This window comes from Numenius arquata, chromosome 4 (genome assembly GCF_964106895.1).
Source record: "Numenius arquata chromosome 4, bNumArq3.hap1.1, whole genome shotgun sequence".
Classification (NCBI taxonomy): Eukaryota; Metazoa; Chordata; class Aves; order Charadriiformes; family Scolopacidae; genus Numenius; species Numenius arquata.
The window spans coordinates 7,717,131-7,741,014 of NC_133579.1; the positions used below are offsets into that span (position 1 = coordinate 7,717,131).

General features: G+C 40.2%; 1 protein-coding gene across 1 annotated transcript in view; it reads right to left on the reverse strand.

Annotated features, from left to right (window-relative positions):
- The window catches only part of NKAIN3 (sodium/potassium transporting ATPase interacting 3), a 347,179-nt gene that overhangs the window by 159,097 nt on the left and 164,198 nt on the right, over positions 1-23,884 (reverse strand). Inside the window, exons 2-3 of the mRNA XM_074146537.1 lie at positions 10,278-10,415; positions 598-678 (exon numbers count right to left, since the gene is read on the reverse strand). Coding sequence (XP_074002638.1) covers positions 598-678; positions 10,278-10,415 — 219 coding nt within the window. The remainder of the gene's footprint in view (positions 1-597; positions 679-10,277; positions 10,416-23,884) is intronic.

Here is a 23,884-nt window from a genome sequence, read left to right on the forward strand (position 1 = left end):
TCCTTCCAACAAATATTTCTGCTCTAATCAGAGGTTTGAATAAGGAATCAGTAACCGAGGGCATCGAGTATGATGTACAGGAAAGTTATATTCAGATGTAAAAAAAACCCCATCATTTGCCATTTATTCTTTTTTATAAACAATTAACATTCTCACCATGAGACCAATTTACCCAACAAGCTGTTACATTAACCTTCTTAGTAATTTTCTTAGCTGCTTTCAAAATAGTCTTGGAAATTCAGATGTATTTTTCATCCACACTTGAAATTTTGACCAAAATGGCATTGTCTGTTTTTCAACAAACAGCAAGAACCTCAAATTTTCCATTGAATAGTATTTTTATCTTTCCCCCCCCCAGATGGTACTTCAGAAGGCAACTGTAATTCAGATTCATTGCGTTTATGTACTTCAAACCCATGACTATTTACTATCGGAGAAAAGTTCAAACACTCAAGTTCTTGTTGGAGGGGAACTCCGAAGATCAAATTGTGTGTTCAAACAACCACTTTTTCCCTCTCTGGTTTCAGCCTTCTAAAACCTGAGAGTCTTGCTGTTAAAACACCCTCCCATAAGCCTGAAGAAGGATAAGTGACCTACCTTTGAAAGTCCGCCTACTTCCAAATAGAAGCAGATAATGAAAACATTCCAGGTGACCCACAGGGCAGTCCACACCGTGTACTAAACACAAAGCCAGATGAAAGCAAAAGAGACAGAAAAATAAAATATGAGGATGAAAGAGGACTTTACACTGAGGAGATCAATAATAAAAAAAAAAACAAACTTGATATCAGTAGGATTTGTTCTTCTGGGAACAGACAAGTGCAGAGAGTTCAGAAAAGGAGTTTTCCCTGCAGAAGTCCCTTAAGAACTATAGGAAATTACAAATCCAATATTCATTGCTGCTCTAAATACATACCAATAAAACAGATTTATTATTTACAGTTTTACACTATCCTACTGATGCCAATTAAGTCCAAAATGCTGACTTAAACACTGTTTTTTAGGGCAACTATGAGTCACTCGTAAATAATGATTTAACTCTGTTAATGGAGATTCCAGAATTGCACAGTAATTAAAGAAGCAAATATTATTAAAATAATATTTAAATATTATAAAAACACAAGAAAAAAAATCACCAAATTAAACAGTAGATATATTGATCAGATATTTTGATATTTTTCAAAAACCAAAGAGGTAAAGGCTAAATCTGACCTCTTAACAGTCTTTCAGTAAAAGGTATTTTAATTACTTTAAAAATAGCCCACTACTCCAGCTCTTGTGGGCATGAACCCAACCCTACAATGCACTCTTTAAGAGATGAAAGTATCTGTATCTCTTCTGGGTTCTCCGGTGTCCTACCCCAGTGCAAGACCAAACTCATACTCTACAGCATGAATGAGAAATTAATTTGTCTACCTTAAACCATCTTTTGTATTTTAATTGTCAACACAATTGACTTGCACTATTTCCTTACAGATGCACCGTTTACCTATATATAACTGTAAACTATGCCCAGTTAACTCCCCAAGGAGCACATGTCAGAAACATTTCCATCTGACAGGCCAAGGACGCGCTCAGCCACGCTGGAGCTACACCCACCTGAAAAATGCACTCAGCAGCAGCACCACCACTTCTCATTTCATAGAATCATAGAATGGTTTGGGGTTAAAGGGACCTTAAAGATCATTCAGTTCCAACCCCCCTGCCATGGGCAGGGACATCTCCCACTGGAGCAGGTTGCTCAAAGCCCCATCCAGTCTGGCCTTGAACACCTCCAGGGATGGGGCAGCCACAACTTCTCTGGGCAACCTGTTCCAGTGTCTCACCACCCTCACATAAAAGATTTTCTTCCTAAGATCTAATCTAAATCTCCCCTCTTTCAGTTTAAAACTTTTCCCCCTCATCCTATGGGTCCACTGCCTGATCAAGAGTCCCTCCCCCTCTCTCCTGTAGCTCCTTTAGGGACTGGAAGGGGCTCTAAGATCTCCCTGGAGCCTTCTCTTCTCCAGGTTGAACAACCCCAACTCTCTCAGCCTGTCCTCATAGGAGAGGTACTTCAGGCTTCTGATCATCATTTATGTGCTTATAATCTTCAGGATGGAGAACTGCTGCTAAGTGCCTTTGCAAGTCTAATTAGCTGTGACCAGGTGAGGCTAATATGCTATTGTTTTGCATCAATATATTCAGTAAAGCTCAACACCCTAATCTACAATATGCTGGATCCCATTTCCATCACACAGATGCCATCAGGTTGGCTTTCCTGGGCAGTTTTGGGTGATGTTTCCCTCTTCCTTCCCCTCTCTGTGATGAATAATGAAAAGTTCAGGTGGAGAGGATTGAAGTTCTCCCCACTTTGATTATCCCTGACATTTCTGGACAGGTTAACTGCTTTAATTTAATTTCTTATGAGGTACTCAGGTGGTTTGGAGATGGCTATGGCATGAGAAGTAGAGCATTAATAAACAAAATGAGAGTGACACCCCTGGGCCATTTCCTCTGGCTTACAGAGAAGGACAGTGTGGCAACTAAAGGCTGGGTTATTATAAAATATACAAAGCTGCTGTGGCCTGTGAACAGTATGAGGTCTGTACTATTCATAAGATTAACCTAAAAGAGAATATCACATTTTTCCACATTTGCTGACTCTGTAGTAACTCATCATAAGCTCCTGATTTTCCAGCATAGGTCCTCAGAACATCAGGTGCAGTGTGTTCAACATTAATAAACACTTAAAACACTTAATAAAAGACCAGCTGCTCGTAAAAAGCAGATTTCAGAATATTCAGGACGATTTGCCTTTTTAAGAAAGAATTTTTTTGTCCATCCATGAATAAAATTAGTCATCACAACCACAGGAAACCTACTTGATCTGCCAGGCCAAGCCAAATCTGTTCATGGCTTCATTCTGTCCCACGGGCATCAAGGACAACTCTGAGTCACTCTGAATCAGGCAAAAACTGTCTGAACGTGCTTTCCCAAGGCAAGCTATGCTGTTTTACACAGTCAGGACCTGTTCGGTCCCTTATCTGTCATGACGACTACTGGAAGGGAAGCGCAGATGCAAAGTGTGGTGGACCTGGCAGTGTTAGGTTTATGGTTGGACTCGATGATCTTAAAGGTCTTTTCCAACCTAAACGATTCTATGATTCTATGAAAGCAGGTGTGCACCTCCAAACCCAGCTGCTGTGTATAGAGAGGGTCCTCCTACCCTCTCACTGAACTGCAGGAATATAAATTTAAGATCTATTTTGCTTTAAGAACACAATAATTCATGTTTGGCAATTAGTACTATAGAATTTTTAAAAGTAAGAAAATTATTGTCCAAATCTGAAAACATATCTTTTTGGGTTTTTAGCCTTGTATACTGTCATAGGTAGTTAAGGCATATTACATTGAAAGAAAAGTTTTAAGATAGCAAAACCAAGAAAGAAAAATTAGGAAATGTCAGGATTCTGGTTACATATGCCGTCTTAATTTTTCTCTTTTGTGGTTATGCAATACAATGCAAACAATTAAATCAACATAGGTATATTTTTATTTTAAAAGACGCCTACTTTCCTTAATACATTTTATGAACAGCTAAGTCAATACTTCATTTCTCTTTGTCGCTCAGGCCCCGCTCTGAGGACAGAATATTAATTTCCTCATGAGGTTTTCTAAGATGCTCATCGCTGTAATGTCTGAGAGCTGCACAAACATTAACTAATTTATTTTATGTTATAAGGGAATGATACAGCTCTCAGAATGCAAATTATGTTCTGATACACGCAGAGATTACATTCAGAAGTATTCATACATTACAGGCATCCAACTTGAGATGCTTAAGACTTCATTCTTCAGAACACTTGGGATTTTAGAGCGCTTTATAAGCTCCCTGTGTCTGAGCATTCAGCGCTTCTGCAAATGAGACCACAAGGTCTCAAGACAAGAACTCAGAACGCAAAGCACATGAGAAATTTGGTTTAAGTGATGCGCTTTGTGTCAGAAAAGGTTCCAGTGGTTGAGAGCAGAGATAAAACTCAGCTACCCAGGGCAGCCTTCACGACAAAAGCAATCCTTTTACTTTTGCTGTCACATGCCTTTCTTCCCACGTCTTCTGTTTCCTGCAAATCAAGTTTCTATTCTAGAGCTACAATCACCAGAAAAACCCCAAATATCTGTCCGTTCTAATGTAACTGAGGGTTTTTTTGGCAACTGGAAAATTTTGTGACTAGAAAATTGCAACTGGAAAAAAAATGGTTTGTATCTGTGCAATTTAAAACTGTAAATATATAAAAGGATCACATTAAGATAGCACAGGAGAGCTTTAATAACACCTTTTCTTAACTTTGGAGTGTTTCTTCCTGAAAAATGTGTAATATGTTCTGATCATTATGTGTATCATTATGTGTGTAAATATACCTGTGCACACCTTCGAGGTTTAAAAGAAAATTCGTAACAATATTCCACTATGTGTCATCACACTAACACCTGCTTGGGTCGCTAAGAGAGATGTAGCTTTTAGATCCACGATGAAGACCTCTCCTTTTTGCCAGCAGAGAAACTGCCTACCATCCTGGGCTGTTGTCCTCTATGTGGAGGGACATATCATGCAGACGTTAGCTGTCCACGGAGGAGTGGTTATGGTCTGAAACGTCAGGTCCACACTGATCCTCAGGGTTCGTTTCCCTCCTGAGGCACCTCACCCAACCTGTTTCATGACCTAATCTGCCCCAGCCTCTCCAGCCCCATGTCCTGAACACCAACCTGATGGTCCTGCTGCATCTGCTCACTCTTACCCACCCCCCCCAAACCCAGCAATTGCTGCCCCAAGTCTTCGGCCAGCCAAATTCACTCTCCCCCTGGTTCAGCTGGTCTCATGCTCAGCATCACAACCCTCACCATACCTGGCATGAAGAAGGAATTTTCCACACAGGTTGAATTAATAAGAAGAGTTGTGCTTTTATTTTTTTTTTTAATTTTATAGCCCATATGATGTACTAAGAAATCACCCGGATGTTTTTGCCTAACAGATTCCTGGAAGGACCTATAGGACACCAGTAAAAAATCTGTGCTGATTTCTCCCTGTGATGCACTGTATACTTTCTTGCTTTTGGTCTTTTGCACTAAGGATTGCATACTGTGTGGTGTGAGGAAGCATTTGGAGTCTTATAAGTTAAGTGGAGAGGGTACTCCCTAACCTTACAGGTTAAATATCTATTAAATTATTGTCCGACCCAGTAGGTTCATTTCAGATCCCCTCTATTAATGCCAGTCTCAGTAGTGATATTTCTATACTTCTTTTGACTCTACAGGTCATATTGAGACCAATGCAGAGATACTTTTCATATACTAGTGAAATACAACCATTTCTACAGTTAAATCATTGGTATTAGAGGGACAAAATGTCACAAAAAGAAAGGGTTAAGGAAAAAGGCAAAGGATGGCTTCTTAAACTGAAAGCTAAGAGAGAAAAGGGAAATTTCTAAGTTTGAATATTACAAGGACTGTGGGATAAGTTTAGCCTTAATGAATAAACTGTCTCAAGTGTATATTTAATCTGAAGTGCAGCACCTCCTCTGACAGTGTCTTGGCATTAGGGGAAATGAATGTTGGCTCAGGGATACTTCAAGGCAAAGGCAGCAACTACTGAGTCATCAGATTGGCTTCCTGTAAAACCTGGCTGTGCCTTTGAGGTATCACTACTTACGGAGCCCTATTTAGTCATGTTCGAGAAAGATGACAAGGAAAATGGCATAAATCAACATCATGGAACAGTAACAACTCAGGACTTGCCAGGAAGGATATTCAAGGAGTAATTTTGGATGCCTAAATATTTCACTGGTGTTTTGAAACTGCAGGAGTGTTTGTATAGCATTTGCTTGAATACTACATAAAATACCCTGTATAGCCTTTTTTCTGCCTTTTTTTTTTTTTTCCTAAGAAACTGCCTCCCGGCTTCTCAGGTGTACACGTTGCCTATATATCTTATTACTTAATGGTATGATTTAAGGCAAGCAAAGCAGAGGTTTCCACCTTATATCCCTCTTATTTAAGTGTATTATTTTCATCTCTCAGTGTTCATTAATACATTTATGTTCAGCTTTGGGCCGGGTTTGTGCAATCTTAGCTATATGACTCATCGCTCAGAAGGTTTTTGAAGTCCCATATCAGAAGTAGGAGAGGGGGAAAAAACCCAACTTTAACAAGTATTCTGTCATCATTTTTAATCAATTTTAACAGTTTGAAAATCTTGCTGGTGATAGCAAGTTCTATCAAGAAAGGAAAAGTATGCACAGGGAAATGGATCACAGCAGAGCTCTGGAGCTGTGTGACGGATGTGTTACAGCATAGTTAGAACTGAAATTTAGCTGTTTTTTTCTTGTTTGCAATTGTTTGGGTAAGTTTCAAACAAGCTAATATGGGAAAATTAGGAATCAGCTCTGCACTTTTATGTCCCCTGAGAACTTTGCACTGATTTATTTCAGCCACAAAATATTCAAGTACTGAAAGTAGCACATCCGCTTAGTGACAGGACAAATTGTTCACAAAAAATTGATCTAAATTAGAAATGAATAGAAATACTCTTAGAAATAATTATTGGATTTAAACTAATTAGGACACTTGGAGTTAATACAGTTGCTCCCTCTGCCTCTCTGTTTCCTAAGCTCTGAGGACTCAGAATTTTACCTATGAGCAAGTGAAATTTCAGATTTAGTTCAGAATCACCATCCTTACAGTCCTATATCTGAAAGGTAGGCAGCTGCTTTTGTGATTATCCAGCACTGAGTTACGTGGCTCTAGGTACCTGCACCAAAAGCTTGCTCAGTTGTGTCTGCAGAATTACACTCTCATATCCGACTGCAGTATTGATGTGCTTCATTATGGCCCTACATGTAACATTTATTCACTTGCTTTTGTATTCCTGCTGTATGTTAAATTTTGAGGGAGAGAACATAACATAGGCAGCACAGGATGGCAAAGTGAAAGCTTTTATGTAAGTTCTCTTGTCAGGGAAACCTTCAGGTGCAGCCTTCATTGCACAGAACATTAAAGACCTTCTCTTGAGGTCAAACGAAGGGCCCTAAAGTTTACCAGCTTAAGTCAAGATCCCTATGAAAGTATGATAGAATACCATGGAGACATATACCACATGCGCCAGATCAATTTTGTGTACACAGTTTACAGAAGTAAACTGTTGTATCTGACTTCATTCTCTCTTTACTTCAATTTTTTATACCCTAATGGGATCATATGCACTAGAAAAGCTGATGTACAGGGAAGTTTTAAAGAAAAGACAACGGATACTAAACATACTTTTCCTGAAGTATTTGGTTACTTTTCCATTAAACTGTATTTAGCTCAATCTAAACCAGAAGCTTCAGCAACCAGACTACATAAAAGCAAGACTCAACATATTTTTTTTGCTAAAGCCACAGAACCAAATTCTTACTTTAAGGAGGGACAGCAGCCACTAACATACCCAGGGACTTAGATGTGACTGAGGCTGCAGAAATGGACTTGGAAGCCCATGAAGCTTCTCAATGAAACTGGAGCCCAATTCACTACTCAGAGCCTGGGTAGGAATCTCTCTGCATATTGTATTTAAGTAATAGTGGAATTCAGAACTCTACTGAAGATTTGTATTAAACAGAATTTATATTTGAAACCAGTAGTAAAAGTTTACCACTGTAACAAGTGGAATGTGATTTATATAGGGTTTCAGAAGCAGGGAGGCAGTCTACGTTCCTCCTTAGGAGAGGTGCCTCTGGATTCCTTTTTGCCTTAGAGAAGACATCCTGGAGCTAGCACTGGTAGGGGTCTTTGCTGTCCATACCAGTGACTCCTCTAGGGCTTCTGAGGATAGCTGGCAAAGCCCAGCTGTGGTTGGGACAGCCCTAGGTATCACAGTTTCTGGGGAGCATGTGTTATTGGAAGAATCTCAGACTACAGCTCAACCAGCACTTTAAGCTGGTGTAACCCTGCACTGCTGCAGGACTCCATGCACTTTTCCCTTTCCTCTGGCTACTTGCTCCTGTTTCCCCTCTCACACCTCCTCCCTTCTGCTGGGACAACCCTAATAGTGAAATGGGTCAGAAAACTGACTGGCACTTAACACCGGAAAAGAAAATGTTTGCTTTTCAGCTGGATCTGTTCTGGTTGGATAGTTTATCAAGTGGCTGAACTGATGCTTGTGCTGGTGCAAATGAAGGAACAGCACAGGGACTGCAGGTAGCAGCAGAGCAAAGGGAGGATTATTGCTTATGCTGGCTTGAGGTATTCACTGAATTCAGCCTGAGGGTGAAGCTGGACAAGAGGCTGAACTGACAAGTTTGTAACTTGCAACAAGGGAAGTCTTGCGTCTCCTCCTTTCCTTTCCCCTCCACCTCTACACTGCTGTTCACGACAGCACAGTCCCAATCCCTGCTTTATGCTGGCACTGGCATCCATTAGGAACCTCACAGAAGGGATTCAGCTCACCATCCTACCAAAAAACCCTCCACTTTTTCCTAAGTTGGTTTTCTGACATCGAAGGAGTGGAACCGGCTTATTGAAGGGTCTGGTTAACTGCTGCCAGATTTGGTGGAGAGGGTTTGGAGAAGTATTCAGCCAGGGAGAAGAACAGTGGGAATAGGGAGGGCGTGCAAGCCACCCCCTTCTGCTGGTGTTGAGCTGTGAGCCTGATTCCAGACAGCTTGTGTACTTTCACCCTTCGGACTTCAGGATTTGGCTCAAGCTATTCCTACTTCACTGGGAACATTACATTAGTAAGGACAGAAGCTGCTCTAAAGTCTTGATCTTCCCAAGTAGTGAGTATTTGCACCTATTATACCTTGAGTATTTTCACCTTTTATAGCTTGAGCTCTTAAATATGTGCTTAAACTAGAGTATGAGTTCAGTTAAATTCGAGGATAAAGTATCTTGTTGAGGTGTTTCTTTCTTTAATTACAAGTTTTATACCTCTACTTTAAAACAACTTTAACATAGTCTGAAATGTTCATTTACATGGCAAAAGATATAGAAACAGTCAACATCTGTTGTGTTTCATTTGAAAACTAAGGCAGTGCTGAACCTGAGGGGTAAGAGATTTTGTGGTGTTGCACTTCAGACATGAATTTCCTACGTAATTTTACAGATGCTTACCCTCACTTGCTTCTGATGTCTTATGTATAAAACAGAGAACATGAAGCAGAAAGGTGAGTCATCAAGATATGGCTGTATATACACTGCTGCCTGGTTCTCCAACCACAGGTAATAGATAAAAGTGCTATTATTTACATCAATCTGCTTGCAATTACATATAGTCTGCTTGTGAAGCTTAGCTAATGTGAGTATAAAGAACCTTAGGTGCACTTTTTGTTCACTTTTTCTTTTAAGACATGACAAAGGATTACAGGATTACAGGCCTGACTATAAAAGATGAAGCTTTTAAAGTATTTGTTTAATAAGCTTTCCTCAGTAGACATTTGTTTCACTCTTTTGTGAGGAAAAAAAGAATAAAATAATAACTTTAGCCTCTTAAAATCCATTACTGACAACACAACTGAAATGTTCCAGATACAGACACTGCCAGGTAAAGACATAATATTCATCCATTCAGGAGAGACTGTGGGGGAGGAAAAGGGATATTTTTTTTGTTGGCAGTTTCCTTCACAGCTTTGAAAGTTGTGCTTTGTTATTTTTTTTATTCCTGGCTATGTTGAGAACATGGGAGAAAAATCTGTGAAGCTTCAAGTTACAAGAATCAGAGACAATTTACAACCATTTAGGGTCAAGGCCGTAAATACAAATCTTGGCAAAGTTAGATATAAGTGAGAAGGAGGTTCTTTTGGAACCCATGGGTCACAGGGAAAAAGGAATTTTTACAATCCTTGCTTCTCCCTGTTTAAGAGGAAGATATAGCTAAATATAACCTGACCATTACAAATATATTTTTTTAAATGGCCACTGATTCTGCTTGCCTATTGCAAAAAAAAATTGTATTTTTTTCCTTCATTTATGCATAGTCTAATCGTAGATGCTCCCATGACACATTGAGGTATTTCATTCTTTAAAGAACCTTACTAAGAACTTGTATCACGGTCATACTTTTGGTAGCACTTTCTCTAGGTTACCCATAGCTTCCAAAATCTCAGAAATGCCAGTCACTAGTCCTAAATTTGAAAAAAGACATGAAGAACTCTAAAATTTCTACAGATATACTATCTGGTGTTTTGAGGTCAGGAAAATTCTGTTTTGCATTGTAACAGGTTTTAAAACAAATTGCAAAATATAATAGATATATAAATGAGACTTACCACGACTATATATCGAGGCCTAAACTGGATAGTTCCAAACAAACCCAAAATGACAACTATTATTTGTAGGAAATTGCCGAGGATAGGAGCCCATTGGAAACCAAGGAAGTCAAAGATCTGTCTCTCTAATGCTGCCAGCTGTAAGAAAACACAGAAAAAGACCATCCTTTTTAATTATGGGTGAAAGAGAAAGCTTGACATTTTGTTATTCGCACCAGGTTTCACCAAGCAGAAGTACAGCAAAATTCTGAAACTATGGTTCCTGGGTGTAACCTTTGTCAGTGTTTCAGTACACTGGTATCTGAAGACAGGTACTAGTCAGCATACAGTTCTCCTAATGAAAAAACACTTGGAAAAACTTTAAGAAAATGCTTGTAAAACCCTCATATAACATAAAACTACTTCTGTAAACCAAACACAGACAAGTTTTATTCCATTCTCGAATGCTGTAAACTCTAAGGCTTGACAATATTTATTTAAATACAAAATTTGTCCTTGAAGGAGCTCACCTAGATCGAGCAAAGCCATGTAAACCTTGCTATTGTTAATGAAGTATCATCATGCTCCCTCCCTTCCCCATGTCTTTGTTTTCTTAGATTTAATCTCAACTAGACTTGACTGCAAGTTCCTCAGTGCATTCCTAAGGAGAGAGATTTTGGCCAAAAAGGGCAGAGCAGGCTCAGAGGAGTCTCAGATGTAGCTGTTGGGTAAGTTCCCTAATCAAGGAATTAAGGAAGACTGCTGGGACCTCCTCGCTACCTGAGGCATGGAGGTAGGCTCATGGACTGAAAGGCTGTAGAAAATGTTGGAAGATGTTGGTGTAAGCTGCTTCAAAACCATCAGACAAATGAGCTATCTGCACTCTGCCAAAAGCTGCTATGTTGCTTTGATCAAGTACAATCAGAAAGAGATGGTGGCAACTTAATGGCTCTCTTCCCACTGTCCTCATGGTATTTTGGGGGTGGATTTAGTTGGGTGTGGAAATGGAGGAAGCTAAGAAGCATCAACCTTCATCCTTGCATCAGCATGTGGTCCTTACATAGTTCTGCATTCGTGGATGTTAAGCCAAATTAAAAAAAAAAAAAGAAAAAAAAAAGAAGAAAAAAAGCCAGATTAAAATTCCTCTGCAAACACATTCCTGTCTATTTTTCTAAAGATACTAAAAACAGCTTTCTCAGCAGCACACTTGTTGAATTTTAAACTTGGTTCTATATTTTCCCAGCCATAGCAAGACGTTTTTGAGCATCTAAACAGAATCCTACTGAGAAACAACTGAGTTTCTGTGCTTGCCACAATTTATTACACATCTACTTCATTTTACTACATTGTTACAAACCCTAAAATTTACTGAAATATGCACTTAAAATATTTATAACTGAGACAGATGGAGTAAGCATGGCCCTATGAATACCAACAAAAGTATTATCATATGTGGGTATTTCATATAAAACATTTCATTTTACTCATAACGGCCAGATTCAATCCTGACCTACAAGACGGGGTGAGGTGTTACTGAGAGCAGAATCTATCTTCTCTGTACAGAAATCATTCCTTACACCGGTCATGAAAAATGCATTCTCTACGCTGAGGTTAATAAATACGATAAATCCAAACAATTACATGAACAAAGGTTGAATCATCAACTTGGTGCAGCTCTTCTGCAGTCAGTGAAGTTACATTGACTTTTATCAGCTAAACATCTGGCCCAGTAGATAGCAATGAAAAATTATCACACATTAGACAATGTTAAAATACAATCCTCTTAGACATGTAAGATATTCTTATCTTAACAGAAGTTATCTTATTCTTTTCATGCTGTAGGTAAGGGAGAATCCCCTGTGTTAACAGGCTTGGTACTCAGCTCAGACCTAAACTGGACCAGACACAAAGTTTGCCTTCACATGTACCTTCTTGATATCTGGCAAGCAAGCTCTGAGCATGTCTAGCAGGACTGGGCTCCCACAAAATAGCACAATGACCACAAGTACCTTCCCAAAGATGGCTGCAGAAATGTGTATATGCACCATAGGTAGACATAAACATATACAAAAATAATTAGTCCTTTTATGGACTATGGTGGTAAAGGCACCCACCACAAACACAGAAAAATAGGGTTCAGTTTCCTCTCCTGCTGCCTATCGAGGTATCCATTCCTGTCCTCCCACCTCATATCCATTAGGACACCAAGGGAGAGAGCTTCTCCTTGCAGCTGTGAAGTCATCCAAAAAATAAAAAATTGTATTTAGTGAGTCAAAAAGAGAGCACGAGCAGAAACATGAGTTTGCAGCTGACTGCTTATGGTACTTATCCAGGATTGGGAGAGTTGCTTGTATTTCTTGTCTACAGGGCTCTTTCTTTATTTTTATGTACAGTGACAGCACGTAAACCACTGATGGAGTCCTGAGAGCAGGACACCAAACACACAGCACCATTCCTTCCCCACTAACAAGTTCTTTCACCATCAGGCGATGCAGTGAGACTTTTCTGTGCAACTAAATCCCATTTATTTTGCTCGTCACCAACACAGAGTAATTTGTCTCATCCCTAAATCCCACAGAATATATTAGCGAGACGAAAAAGATCTAAAGAAAGGAAAGAGGTAGGAGACATCTATCCTGCTCAAATTACTACTCTCTTCTAAATTATAAAACCTTCTTATCAACAGTGCAGATAGAAGTTAAAGAACTAATCATTAATTATAATGGCAAAAGAAACATATTAACTTGTTGTTTCTTTATACCATGAGCAATATACACTAAACAGAGTATATAGCACATAAGTGCTGCTGCTCTTGTATCTAGTATTTCACCCAACAGAATCCCCAAACAGAGGGGAAGGACACAGACTTTTTAGCTCTGTGCAAATGAATGAAAGCAGTCCGTAATCTGGTCTGTGATTCAGGTAATTAAACCACTACACAGAAATCAACAGAACAAAGGGAGAGAAACAGGTAGCTGTGCACAATTATGGACTGTTTTTATACAGATGTGAAGAGTCAGTACTGTTTGCACAAACGCAAAATCTCGGTAGCCACAAGTGGCCACCAGACTAACCTATGCCACGTGGTGCAGGCAGAAGGGGGCAGACACTGCGACAGATAGTTTCACTTGGATATGTGTGTGTGAGTGCTTTGAAATATTTCACCAAAAACATTTTGATGATAAAGAGGCTATTTTCCTGAACAAGAAATTTTCCCAAGAGAACTTCTGCTTTCATCACCATTTCCAGATTCTTCTGAAAACAACCAAAAAACCTCAACCCTGAAAGCAAGGCAGAGGTTCCCAAAATTAGCTGGCTCAACTTCTTCTATTGCTAGAACACAGATATCAACTTAGTAGGGCAGAGGAGCTTGAGGCTGGAGAAATGGTGTATGCTCCATGGGACTGGGGTCCTCTGAGGGTTTACTGTCACACCACTTTCCTAACAAGCACGTGCTGGATGAGGCTGCCACCTCCACCACTCATAACAACTAAGCCAACAAAGTTTGGGAGTGTTCATCATAAGTTGTTGTTTGATACTGTTATTTTATGATTAGCATAAAAGTGGAATAGAAACCCAAACCTTTCTTGCAAACGAAAGAGGAAGATTTCAGTTTTGGCAAATTAAATACTGGGGGGCTGTTTTTAGTGAAACCTGTGTCCAGTTGTGTGAAAAATTTTCATGAGAACTTACAAAAATCTATCAAAGTTGATAGAAAAAAACATTTTCTTATCATAGCAACACTTGGAAAAGGAGACGTAATATTTCCTGTTACTGCTGGCAAGGGAGCACTTTGTTATTTAGTCATCATCAGCACCGACAATCTTGTGATGTAAAGTGCACAACTCAGGAGACAAGGACTAGTAGCAAAATGCTCTAGTGGGACTGTATCAGACAGCTTAATAAAGATGTGCCACATTTGTCTTGTTCTTTTACCTCTTCGTGTCACTAAGTCTATCAGACATTCCCCATGCCCCTCTTTCTGCAGAGTGCAAGGAGAAGGTCCTCAGCTGCATGACTGGGCTGCGTTAAAGTCCCACAGGCTGAACTTTCTCTTCTGGCCATGCCCAAGCCCTCTTGTGTTAAGAGCAGAAAAAAGTTCAGGTGAGATAATCTGTTTGAATTTTGAGCTTATCCACCTCGATCGATCAACCAAATGCGCAGTCCATTTGGAACATCCCGACAGAAGAAATACGGCAGCTGTAGCCTTAATGCCCTGTATACTGCATATGGTGAAGGAGAAACAAAATAAAAGGTGAGGCAGCAATCAGCAGTGCTGCTTAGGATCTACAGAAAGAAATCACCAAGACGGTCCCAGTCAATAGAGAGATCAAACAACATTTTTGAGAGCAGACTTCAACAAATGCCCCCTATGGTGTAAACCCCTCCTCTAAATTCTCAGGTCCTATTATACTTCAAAATACATAACAGAAGCTGTCTGCGTGATGAGACATCACAGCAGAGTTACAAAGTCAATTTTTCAAAATGAGTGTAAAAACTCAATTCTTTCTTTTGTCAGAAACCTCATGGATAACAGTCAGTTTCATATTTTAATGGAAAAGCTTTTGTAAACAACACATTAGTTTGAGATGAATAAATAGATCTACATCCACAATAGAAGTCATAACTGGATCAAGAAAAAGAGGTTTAATATGTAACAGATCATTTTAGACAAGACCTAGAAGTGGCTTGACATAAATATAAAAACATAAAATTGCTTAATATAAAAGTTAAAAGTTGATGATATATAGAAATATATGCACATTTGATACCTTATAAATTGCTGAGTTTATAAAATTGGCAAAGTATAATCTACTCTGCATTTTATATTAATAAGCTGCTTCAATTTGTCATGTAAGACAATCCCTAGAAATTATAATAACCAGAAAAGCATCCATTCTATATCTAACAGACTTGTCCTCAAGAAATCTAACAGCAATCATAAATTTAGAAACTTAATAACTTCAAATTACATAGTTTTGAAATAAAGTCAATTTAAAAGCCAGCAAAAACCCCTACAAGTTATTATGACTTCCCAAATGGACATTGTTTTCCCAGCTTTCAAAAATGAAAATAGCGTACAGAAAATGGAGAATCCAAAAATTATAGTCCACAGTATTCCTATTCTAAGTTCAAGTCAGGAATTATGTGAAATATTTGAATTATGCATGTAAGACTGAGTTGGCTGATGCTGTTAATAATTATCACAGGAGAAGTGCCAAGGCACAGCTCATCACCCATACTAACTACTGCTCCTAAGGATAAAGACATTTTCTCTCCAAAACACTCTCCTTCATCTTATGGCCATAAATTTAACTTGTGTCTTCAGCTTCAGAAAGAGTTTCCTGGAGATGAGGAATCTTTAAGGACTATTGCTCATTTTATCATTACCACTAGTTTCCACATCCAACACACCGCACTGAATTACAGACATTTCAGTCCAGTCTTGTAGATGCAACTGTTAAAAACAGAACTGGTTTCCAAGCCTCCTCCAGGAAACTCTACCTGGAGCTTTAAGTGCCCTGTGTTCTGAAGCCCCAGGACACTTCTGCTGAGCTCAGCAGTGCGCTCACCTTTCCTTACCAACCCACTTTCCATCCTGTCCCATCCCATCCCATCCCATCCCATCCCATCCCATCCCACCTGGAGTACTGCACCCAGCTCTGAAGTCCTCAGCACAGGCAGGACATGGACCTGTTGAAACAGGACCAGAAGAGGGCCACAAAGATGAACAGAAGGCTGGAGCACCTCTCCTGTGAAGACAGGCTGAGAGAGTTGGGGTTGTTCAGCCTGGAAAAGAGAAGGCTCCAGGGAGACCTTAAAGCCCTTTCCAGTCCCTAAAGGGGGCTACAGGAGAGATGGGGAGGGACTCTTAATCAGGCAGTGGAGCCATAGGATGAGGGGGAATGGTTTTAAATTGGAAGAGGGGAGATTTAGATTAGATCTTAGGAAGAAATTGTTTTATGTGAGGGTGGTGAGGCATTGGAACAGGTTGCCCAGAGAAGCTGTGGATGCCCCATCCCTGGAGGGGTTCAAGGCCAGGCTGGATGGGGCTTTGAGCAACCTGGTCTGGTGGGAGATGTCCCTGCCCATGGCAGGGGGGTTGGAACTCGATGATCTTTAAGGTCCCTTACAACCTGAATCATTCTTTGTTTCTATGATTCTATGATCCCATCCCATCCTCTCTCCCTCCTTCCTTCTTTCTTTCTTTCCCTCCCTCCTTCCTTCTTTTTTTCTCAGACTGCTGCACACCCCCAAAAGGCTACACACCAGCACAAGGAAGAGGCAATGCTGAGGCAGGAATGGAGAAGAGGATTGGGGGCTGCTTACACCACCTTGTAGCCGGGGTACTCAGCTGGAATACAGAAGACCTTGGATCAAGGTTATTTTTAACACCAGCCACATTTGACTTAAACCGAGTCTTCACATTCCAGAATTCTTAGGCATGTATTTTCTTTTTCTTGACAGATGTTCCACTGAGAAAACATTTTTGTACAACCCTGGGGCAAATGCAAAATGTTCACATCATTCTTTTATATTTTTTTTGAGAATACATACTTTCTAATTTAAGGGGGAAAGACATCAAAAAGCTACCAAACTAGTCTGGATAAAACCACAGCACTGGAGAGTAAAATACTGACCTACCAAATGCTAAAACCTAACAGGTGAAGCAAGAAAGTTAAAAAAAAATTAATGAAAAATTTGTTACATCAAAGACCAGTAACACATAAAACACTTTTATACAAATCTTATACTCTTGCTGTAAATTCAGAATTTTATTGACAGGCTTGACTTTAGTATGAAGGAAAATAAGATTTAACATGAGGGAAATGTCAGGTTTGTAACAGGGGAGAAATTTAAATTTGCAGTGGAAGGGTGTAGTCAGATGACCGCTCTTGACTGAAGAATGCTATTTAGGAAGTTACTGTCCCTCAGCTGAAAGTTACAGCCTCCTTACCTGTGACTAACCACCTTTCAATAGAGGCTTCATCATCAAAGACAAGTATAGTTTGTGTCACAATGGATTGTTAGAATTTTACTTAAATCACTTCTTTATACCTTCAGTGATGGTTAAAGCAATCATCTGACCACAGAGGAGATTCCCATTAGATTTTTAGTGATCTGAACTCACTTGTCTAGGAGAAATACTGGCCTTCAGGTGATTTTAAGATGGTAATCCCTTATAATATCTCACTAAATACATTTATAAGATTATGTGCCATGAAGGTTATTGAATTTCAGGGAAGGTTCTGAGTAAATCACTAATGTTTATAGAAAGTTCAGTTTCATGGAGCAAAAGAGAAACTGGTAGCTTTCTGACAAGTATTTGTCAGAGGAAAAAAAAGAAAAAACATCCCAATGATCTAATATCAAAAGTTCCTTTGCAGTGTTGGCCAGATAGGTCATCGGCTGTCAGTTGGGTAGCTGCAAGACTGGATAAAATATAATGCAAAAGAAATATATATGCTGAAAGAGCTCAGTAAAGGAGTAGTAGCCAAGGTTAGTGAAGGCCAAAGCACAGAAACAAAGAAAAGAAAGGTGGGTACGAAACAAAAAACATCCTTCTTTTTAAGACAGGCTGTATTGCCTTTCAACAGTGAACATTACTCTTATTCATCAGCTATTCAACTCATATGGAAAATATTCAGAACTAGCTAATGGTCTTTCCACCATTCTTGTAAATGCTTTATTGAATGAGTTCATTGGAGAAGGGTGGTAGTGATAGCACATAATATTGCAGAAGACATCATATTTTGGCAAAAATAATTCAAAGTATTTTTTCGGAGAAAAAAATGCATTACTCATCAATACTTTACGGAAGGTCTTTAATAATTGCTTAAGGAAAAAGTAGTGAGCTGTACATGTTCAATTCTTTTTGAAAGCCAATACACTGTACCAGTGTCTCAGAACCACTGAACTACTGGCAATAGTTGATCCCATCTAAGAATTTAGTGCACAGTATAACAAGGATAGCTAGTAAATTGCAGATCTTAGAAATCTAAAAACGTAATTATAATATGCTGAAAGAGTTCTCTTCCTTAGCTCATAATCTTCACATTTTCACAAATACATATTTTATTTTTTTTATATCACTATTTAACATCATCAGACAGGCACAAAACAAAGGTAATTCATAAATGAAAAATGTTTTCCTAATTATGTGTACTACAAAAGCCTGGCAGCTACACCAAATGATGTGCAGGAAGATTTTAAGTGATGCGTTTGATGTGAAAGTGTGGTGTACTTTAACCAAGCTGAGCCTGAGCCTCCAGTTTTAGCTCAGACAAAACTCCCGTGGAAGTCAAAAGGAGCTGTGACTTCCTTCATCAAGGAAGGATGCAGGACCTGGCTCAGAAACGCAACAGTAAATTATTTTAGACTCTCATCAGAATGGAAGGAAAAGTTTGTTAATATTTATTCTGCAGTGTTGCCTGACTGCAGTGATATAAAAGGTGGCATCAAATAGTCCCACTCTGAGAACACTAAGGGTGCCAGTGTGATATATCCAAGGCTGAGTGCTACATCTGCACCAAACAGACACTATAAAAATGCAGTTACAGTCCATGGGTAGCCACGATAAGGAAGAAGCCAACTATTGAAATAAAACCCCGTAGCGCCAACTCGTTACAGCACAATGATTTAAGATTGAATTTCAACCCTCCAGTGAAGCTGTAACTGATCCCAAAACACTCAAGTCAAGCCCCTTGGCTGGTTGACCTATAGAATCCTGCAAACAGCTGGAATGAACATGCTTATAATGGCATTTAAGAGTCCCTTGGTTGTTTCATTTAAATGCCAGCCCACATACTGCAAAAGACGATGCGAGAGATGGTTATAGGTTAAAGATCTTTAAAGATGTCTGTCTTATTATGAATGATAAAGTCCATGTCAAAAGATACTAGAGGAAAGGGAAAAGCAAATTAAAATTTGTCTTCTGTGTAATTATATCAGGCTACACATGTGGTGGCTTTAATCCAAAATTAAGCTTTTATTTGCCACACCATTATATCCCTTTGTGTATTCAAATCCTAAATTCTCATAATTGTAAGGTGTGTTTTTTTCATTTATTTGTACATTTGAACACATCCAGTAAATCTATGTACCTTTACAGGATTCCTCAATCGCTGCTTAATGGTGGAGTAAAGCACTTAGTAAGTAAGTTACTTACAACTACTAACAGTAGTGAGAAACGAACATGTTTACCACTATTTTAAATTCCCAGGGCATTGTAAGTAAGGCAAGGAGGTAACTGGTGATGTCGATAACAGTGATGATGACAGCCCTAGATCCCTCTTGGATTCTGATGATTATGGTATCCAGCGAAAAAAAAAAAAAAAAAAAAAAGAGAGAAAAAGAAAAAGCTGGGAACACCTGCTGCAGGATCTGTCCCCAACTCATCCCCAGCATGAACAGACAGACTGTGAGTGTGTGAAGGGAGAGAGGCTGAGATGGGCACCCAGACTGCAAGGCATGAGATGAATCAAAATCCCTGTAAAGTAGACAGATAAAACAGCATTTAAAGCCTTTAGTAGATGAATGGCGTGCTCCTTCTGGCCAAAGAACAACCCTCTACTCTTATGAAATACATCAAGGGATCTTTAATGCGCTATAAACCGCTGGAGTTTAATATAGGCTCCAAAAGAAGATAGAAATTAAAGCAGACGGAGCTCTCCTTCCTTGACTAAGGAAGACACATGTTCAGAGCTCACAAGGAGCTGGACAAGTCAAACAGTTCATTGAAGGTCTGAGTTTAACTGAGTCAAATTGTTTGATATGAGCCTTGGCATAAAACATGAAACAGTACTAATTAGCTCATGCCAGGTCTGGTGAAGCATAAGGTTTCCCCCAGGACGGTGCATCTTCTGTTAGGGTGTAGTTCGTGGTTCCAAAAAGGCAGTTTATCTTAAATCACCAACTCTCTTCAGGCAAAACAAAGTATTAAGCCAAGGCAGCAAAGTAATAAAAATCATTGTTGCCTGTTACCCCTAATTTGAGCCACAGCATAGAGGCTATTTCCACAGCAGGGAGGAATTCAGATGTCCGCCTGAATGACTTTTCCTTTCTTTCCCCAGAAAACTTCTCTTAGTGCCTCTCTCGAGCCCCAGCCATGCAAAAATAGAAGAACAAGAGGCTGCATCTGCTTAGATTTGCCAGATGCACAAGGGAAAAACAAGCGGTTTAGCACCAGCTCAGAAGTCTGACAACGTGTCTGATCAATCCCTGCATTGCAGTTCATTCATTTGCTATCTGATACTGAGTTCAAGCATAGTGGAGACAATCATGTATCCTGTGACTTCATCACACATGGGTTTGACAAGAAAACTCTGATATTGGATCATTTCATGTTGCCACCTAAAACAGAGAAAAGTCCTTCCCTGTTTAGAGCACGGCAACAATATCCCTTCACCTCACGAGTTATTTAGTCAAGAAGAAGGGTTGTGGTGAGGACAGAGGATGCAGTCCCTACTTTCACATGCTGAAAAGGCTTTCGGGTTTTCTTTATTTGATGAGAGGAAAAGATATTTAGTGAGTATCAAATTGACCTGAATCTCTTCCATAGTCTCCTTTACTGTTGTCTTCTTTTTCTTCTTTCAGAGCTCTGTCTCATCCCCACAAGCAGCCAGGCCCACCCCCTTGAGGCAAGTTGGGTGAGACTGTTCATGACCTTATAATTGAATAAGTCAATTTACCATGTTGTCCCGGTTTGAAGTAAAACCGAACCAATTTTCTGTTCTGTAACTTTACACCCTAGCTAGGCCTCCTCTAACTCTCTCAAATTAACAGCATATTGTGGAGAAAACTGCTCATTCTCAGAATGATAAAACCAATGTTTGTGCTCCATGCCAAGGGATGGTATGCAGGGAGGCCCTTGCTTATACTTATTGCTGTAACAACCAAGGTCAGCCAGTTTCGTTATTTGCCCCTTAGAGGGTTGGAAACGGAAAAAACGTAGAGAGGTCACATCGGTGGGGAGGAGTGGACAGGAGAGGTGACCCAAACCTGACCAACTGGGGTATTCCATCCCATCTGCCCCATGCTCAGTATAAAAGCTGAGGGATCAAAGGGTCAACCCCCTTCCTGCGATGGCCGACGTCCAGAGAGGACTCTGTCTGTTCATCTGCCTTTGATCCCGATCCGCGTGTTCCTGACTCCAGAGCTGGAAACCAGTTCCCATTCGTCACTGAGTCCAGCCTGGGACTTCCCCAGTGCCTGCCAGTGACGTGACTGTCATCCTGGGAGCTTGATACGGTTTTGTATATATTGTATCTATTTCATTATTTTCTTCTTTATTTTTATTTTAATATTAATTCTTCATTAAAGTAGTTTAGTTCATTCTAAACTTCTGAATCTCCTTATCTCTTTCTCCTCCTCTCTCCTCTTTTGGGGGGGGGGGGGGAAGGGGGGGGGAAGGGCCATCTGTCGGTCCGGTTTTGGTAAATTCAGCCGAAACCACGACACGTGTGTTAGGAAGGTAAACTGAAGTAACTGAACCTAAGGCAGCAACATTTAGAGCAGATGTCCAAGCCCATTATTGAAAAATAACAAATACAAAACTGCTCTTTGTTCATTCTTCTGCATAATCAAGAATACCTAATGTTTCCAGCAGTTCTGCTGTAGCCTGAAATCCTGCAAACTCTCAAAACATAGTGCAGGATCTGGATTGGCATATACCGGCTTGCATCTCTTAATTCCTACAGATCCAGGTTGGATGTGAGCCACCAACGGTTCTATGTGGAATGCCCCTTGCACTAAATCTTTTTTTTTTTTTTCTCTTTTAAGTACCATACTTTAATATCAAACATCTGATCATGCAACCTGGACACATATACAGCATCCCATGAGCATCCTCTTGCCAGCTGCTATCAACAAAAAGTAGGGCAACTGTTTTCTTTTCTGTTTCTAACCTCTTCCACTAAGGGAAAGAAAAGGATAGGACTGAATAGCAGCATGACAAATTATTTTGACCTTGTGTTATTTAAAGTAATTCATCAACAAAGTTTATTGTATGAATATCTTCCAATAGGGGGCTATATTTTACAAAGCTTTCTGCGTTGTGTCTCAAAGCTTTTCCTGCTCCTGTGAAGAAAAGAACAAGAAAATGGAGAGTGGGTACTAAATTCATTGAAATATGAATTATAGGCTTACTGGAGAACTGGGAAGAGAAAGGTACTCTGCTAATGCCCAAATTAGTGTTAGTGGCTGTCATGTTAATCCTGTTACTTTGTTACTTTAAAAAGAAGAATGTTAAAGAGCACTTAAAGTGAATGTAAAAAGCAGAGTTCAATGCAATCTGCCTGTAAAAGTATACTCAGTGTGCCATTTCAACACATTCATAGGGCAGGGAAGTAAAAGGGCATTTATGGCTCTTTCAGACATATAAGAACACTCTGAATAAAAATAATTGGAGGTCCGAGATTATTCTCAAACATGGAAGAACATAACTATAGAATCAGAATCAGAATCAGAATCAGAATCGTAGTGGTTGGAAGGGACCTCAGAGATCATCGAGTCCAACCAACAGTAAAAAAAAAAAAAAAAACAAAAAACAAAAAAAAACAACAACAAAAAAACCACCACAAACAAAACCACCACCCACCACCTGAACACACAACAACAACAACCAAACCAAAAACCATCACCCACCCACACAGCACCCCACCGCAAACCAGTAATCTTGGATACTAGAGCATGCCCTGAAGAACCATGTCTACACGTTTCTTAAATACCTCCAGGGATGGTGACTCCACCACCTCCCTGGGCAGCCCATTCCAATGCCTGATAACCCTTTCAGTAAAGAAATGTTTCCTAATATCCAACCTGAACTTCCCCTGGCGCAACTTGAAGCCATTACCCCTTGTCCTATCATCTGTGACTTGGGAGAAGAGACCGACCCCCGTCTCTCTACAGCCTCCTTTCAGGTACTTGTACAGAACAATAAGGTCTCCCCTCAGTCTCCTCTTCCTCAGACTGAACAACCCCAGCTCCCTCAGCCTCTCCTCATAAGACTTGTGCTCCAGACCCCTCACCAGCTTCGTTGCCCTTCTCTGGACCCGCTCCAGCACCTCAATGTCCCTCTTGTGGTAGGGGGCCCAAAACTGGACACAGTACTCGAGGTGGGGTCTCACCAGTGCCGAGTACAGGGGGACGATCACCTCTCGGTCCCTGCTTGCCACACTGTTCTTGATACAGGCCAGGATGCTGTTAGCCTTCTTAGCCACCTGGGCACACTGCCGGCTCATGTTCAGCCGACAGTCGACCAACACCCCCAGGTCCTTTTCTGCCAGGCAGCTCTCCAGCCACTCTGCCCCCAGCCTATAGCGCTGCCTGGGGTTGTTGTGACTGAAGTGCAGGACCTGGCACTTGGCCTTGTTAAACCTCATCCCGTTGGTCTCGGCCCATCGATCCAGCCTGTCGAGATCTCTCTGCAGAGCCTCTCTACCCTCCAGCAGATCAACACTGCCACCCAGCTTGGTGTCGTCTGCGAACTTACTGAGGGTGCACTCGATCCCCTCGTCCAGATCATTGATAAAGATGTTGAAGAGAATTGGCCCCAGTACCGAGCCCTGCGGGACACCACTCGTGACTGGACGCCAGCTGGATTTAACTCCATTCACCACCACTCTCTG